This window comes from Hermetia illucens, chromosome 2 (genome assembly GCF_905115235.1).
Source record: "Hermetia illucens chromosome 2, iHerIll2.2.curated.20191125, whole genome shotgun sequence".
Taxonomy (NCBI): domain Eukaryota; kingdom Metazoa; phylum Arthropoda; class Insecta; order Diptera; family Stratiomyidae; genus Hermetia; species Hermetia illucens.
The window spans coordinates 107,216,127-107,220,680 of record NC_051850.1 but is presented as its reverse complement, the minus strand read 5'-3'; the positions used below and the strand labels follow the sequence as shown (position 1 = coordinate 107,220,680).

Below are 4,554 nucleotides of genomic sequence, written 5' to 3'. Positions count from 1 at the left end.
ACGTGGAGTACTGTCAAGAGTCTGAACATGTTACTTCGCTCAAATTCAGAGGGTCTACCTTATATCGTTTTAATTCGCGCTCCAATTGGAGAAAGCAGATTCCGAGCAGCCTTGATGCCGTCTTCGAGGAGTTTGCACACATCCCCGAAACCAGTCATAGTTCGTGTTCGATAGCCTATCCAAGGTGTTCTTTATGTTTTGATAGCCGTAAAGTTTGAAAATTTGCAGTTTGCTAGCCCACAAATTTCTATCCCTTTTAGTCGTCTTTTACGATGAGCAGGAAGGACTAGTGTACTCCTAAATGCCAACTGCAGGGTACAATTATGAACCATTGATGAAAGTAAAATGTCGTAGCTTGAAAATCGAAAAATAATTCGAAGATCAAGTAACCTGCAACCTCATAAAATCTCTATCCATTTTACTTGTTTGGACGAATGAATTCTCAACCCGTAATTGACAGGAGGGTCACTAGTCCAACAGGCCATCAGGTTCCTTTGATAGTAAATCCTATTTGTCCAAATTAAATTTTCCTCACCTTTTCTCTGAGGTGCCTAGTTATTAAACGGCTATTATGCCTATGGTGACTATTCCCTCCTCTTCTCTTAAGTGGATCGCGGGCGGAGTTGTATATCTCTTAATACCTTTCAATGCTCCAAACTTCATATGCAGTTAAACAGGAGCATGAACCAAACAATATTTTATGAAATGAAAACTCCTACATTTAATCAAGGAGTCATTTCAATTTTGACCATCGTTGTGATAACAGCGAATGAAAAATAAAAAAAGAATGGAAAAGAGCCAAAATCGTATACTTTTTCTGTATGAGTTCAAACTCGGTCATAACGCAGCGGAGGCGACCAGGAACATTAACAGCGCATTTGGAGCTGATACGGTAAGCGAACGAACCACACGGCGGTGGTTCGAAAAATTCCGGTCAGGCGACGTAAACCTTCAAAGGGAGCCACATGGACATCCAGGACCATCGATTGATAACGACGCGCTGCGTGTGCTATGCGAATCAAACACACGTTAGTCTGTGAGAGACATTGCAGAGAAACTGGGCGTATACTATTCGACAGTTTCCCGGCAGTTACAACAACTTGGAAAGGTGAAAAAGCTCGACAAATGGGTACCGCAAGCCCTTACGAAGCAAAACATGGCGCTTCGAATGGACATTAGCAGTTCTTTACTCTCCCGCAACAGAAGCAACCCCTTTTTGCACAGAATAGTGCCATGTGATGAAAGGTGGATATTATACGACAATCGTCGCCGATCAGCGCAATGGCTAGATGCTGATGAGACACCGAGTATATGCCGAAACCGAGCCTCTAACCGAAGAAGGTAATGGTGACTGTTTGGTGGTCAACAGCTGGAGTTACCCACTATCCTTTTTTGGCACCTGGAGAAACGATAAATAAAATAAAATAAAAACAGAAATACTGTGCCCAACTCGCGGAAATGCATCAAAAATTGGCCGAGATTCGTCAACAGAGATAGTGTGATACTCCTTCACGGCAATGCACGACCTCATGTATCCAGAACAACGGTTCAAAAGTTGAACGAATTGCAGTATGAGACTCTGCCTCATGCACCATATTCACCGGACCTTTCGCCAACCGACTACCACTTTTTTAAGCATTTGGATCATTTTGTGGCTGAAAAACAATTTAGAAACGAAGAGGGTGTCAAAATTGCCTTCGACGAATTTATCAACACCCGACAGTTGGACAGTTGGCATACATGCTCTTGAATCTCGTTGGTAGAAGTATTTTGAATCGACTGGCACCTGTTGTTGATCAAATAAATAAATTTTTGTAAGCTTTACAGTCATTTTAAATTTTAGTACCAAAACGGCCATTTCATTTGCAATAACCTAAAATTTAAATTCAATAGAATTCCCTACAGACAATATGTGTACTTGAGTGTTCACGTCGAAGCTACATATGTGTACTTGCATCTAGATCGTTACAGCATTACAAACGGAAAACGCCATGAGGCACTAGAGCAAGCAGTTTTCTAACGCTTTGTGACTAACCGAACTCGATTGATAAGAGTTAAATTCAGGGTTTTGTTGTAGATTTTGGCATCTAAAATTATTACTAAGTTTCCTTTCTTGGGTTTTGTAGAAAATCTCGGAGATTGGAGAAATTGGTTGAAGGTGTTATGTTGAGATGGCCACAGAAACTATGTGCAAGGTGAAATCAAATTCTCCATTAAATTTGTCTTTTTCCCCCATTGTCCACCCTTAACAGATATTGATTGTGTTAATGGGTAACATCCGCGAATGAAGGGACACATGAAGCAGTGTTCCGAGACTATCTGTGGGCTTCTATGTTTTCCATTTCTTACGACGAAGAAAACTGCGAAGCCTTCTGTAGCCAGGGCTTTGCTTATGTTTCCGCTGGTTATGTATACAAGATAACAACAATTCGTTGATCAGAGGAAATATTCGATGTTATCTCGAGCGAGCACGCATTTAATATTGCATAAGCTCCGTTTCCAACATCGTGGATTCGAAGTGGTCAGAAAAAGGTTTCTATTTAGACCGAATCAAATTATATGTAATTATTTAGTTCCAATAACGTTGCAATAGCAAATGGAAGTTGGAAGTTGTCTGCAACCTGCGATTACAGTATTCGAATATGCGAGTCTTATTATATGTACATTTGATATGAGGCTACATATTATTGACGTAATTGCGGGAGTAAAGTGTGTGGGGAGGTTTTGGGTGTGGTTAGCTATAAAATAAAAACTTTCTCATTAAAGACACTGAAATTAGAGATCTCTCTCCATATCATATTGCATATTAATTCGGAGCGTCACTGTATTTCTAGGTACGAGTATTACTCACAATATCGGAACGAAAAGCAAACACGACGCTTCTATCGATTCCAGGTTTGAGAGATTCGAAACATGCCATGCATTTTATTTCAGTGTGGGGTGAGATTGTGGTCAACGTGAAACATCCGCAGCAGAGTTGGAGCGTCCAAGAGCCGGAGGTCCCTAGATTGCATCCACTTTGCGAGGACCAGCGAAATGTCCTTGCTAACCTTCATCCCCAATGCACTGGCGTACGTGTTCATCTCCCTTCTCGTCTGCATCATTTGCTTTATTGTTATCTACGTCAGCCACAAGTTGTATTTGGTGATAAACGACAAATTCTCAGTGGTTCCAGTGGGACAGTCGCAGATTGCATTTCGAAAGAAGATGCACTCGGGTAAGCTGTGATTGGAGGTATCAGTAGCCGTACCTCATTGTTGGTGGCATTGACTAAAAACAGTGACTCTACTAGTGCAGCGGTAACAGTGGTTGTGTTATTCGAAAAGAGCTACCTTGTTGTGAACGGGATTCGTCCTGAGGGCGAAACTGGGCCAAAATTAAGTAGATATACGGAGAATTTTGAAGACAAATTCCTCAGTGACCAAGAGAGGGATTCGTTTTAGAAACGAAACAATTATGGATACGCGTCTAATTTATAGAATATGACAATAAATTATAATTAATTTTCATAGGATGTGTTGTTATTTGAAATTTGTTTGACTTCAAAATACTAACATGCATTGGTGCTGCCCATTTGCATCCGTTGGTACAGTAAGTAATGCAATAATAAATGAAATATAAAACAACTTCAATTACAATCAGTAATCAGCTAATTCCACAAGCAATAAATCAATAGATTATTCACATTTATATAGATCAAACAGAAGATTGCCTATCAGACGTTGCATCGATTTTGGCTCTCGAATAGCATTTGCGCAAGTCACTAACATGCTAGCCTGTGCCTCTTAATAATCGTTTATTATCATGATGATAAGCACCATATAAACAAAATTCCATAACTGAGAGGCAATCATGAAGAAGCAATAAAGGAGAAAGACCAGGAAGATTCTTATAAACAGTGAGGTAACACAAAGCTCTTCGTCATTTCCCCATTCAGTGCTAGGTCAGCCGCCTCTCCGTGGATCATTCGCGGGCCTTTACAGTCGTTGGAAAATTGGTTCAGCTTCAAAAAATGTTGTATAAAAATCAGGATCAAGCGAGCTTTTGACAATAGCGCCTAGTCAGCGGACGACAGCAAAAGAGAATATCCTACAATAATAATGATAGCAAATTCAGTGCTCACCTAATCGAGGTTGGCGTTCAATGTGATTGAACTACAGGGAAAGGCAAATGGCAGATACATCTCTTTGAATTCCTGTTAGTAAGTGGAATTTGCCACAAGATTATGGTGTGTGGTTGTAAGTTTTGGATGGTATCGCTGCTCTACTCCTATAGGTCCCCACAGGAGGTGAAGAGACCAGCTTATGGGTCACACGTTGATTGCTCCATATGGGGGAATTCAATCTGCGGGGCGAAAATTATCTAAGCGCATCCAATCGTATGAGTTCCAAAATAATGTGCTAAGGAACTCCATTGCTTCCCAGCTGGCTCATTTAGTCAGGACTTATTTCTTCAATAAATATTTAGTATTTTATTCCAAGGTCTCGTCATTGGTGGTACATTGTTTTAGCACAGCCCCAGCCTGCCATAAGGTTAGTTGAATTTCAATTGGCC

General features: G+C 40.6%; 1 protein-coding gene across 1 annotated transcript; it reads left to right on the top strand.

Moving 5' to 3' along the window:
- Nucleotides 1-2,590: 2,590 nt before the first annotated feature.
- LOC119648524 lies at nucleotides 2,591-3,221 on the top strand. The gene is made up of 2 exons (XM_038050292.1): nucleotides 2,591-2,692; nucleotides 2,835-3,221. Exons 1-2 carry the CDS (start codon nucleotides 2,597-2,599, stop codon nucleotides 3,219-3,221), a joined length of 483 nt encoding a protein of 160 aa, XP_037906220.1. The 5' UTR covers nucleotides 2,591-2,596.
- Nucleotides 3,222-4,554: the final 1,333 nt, after the last annotated feature.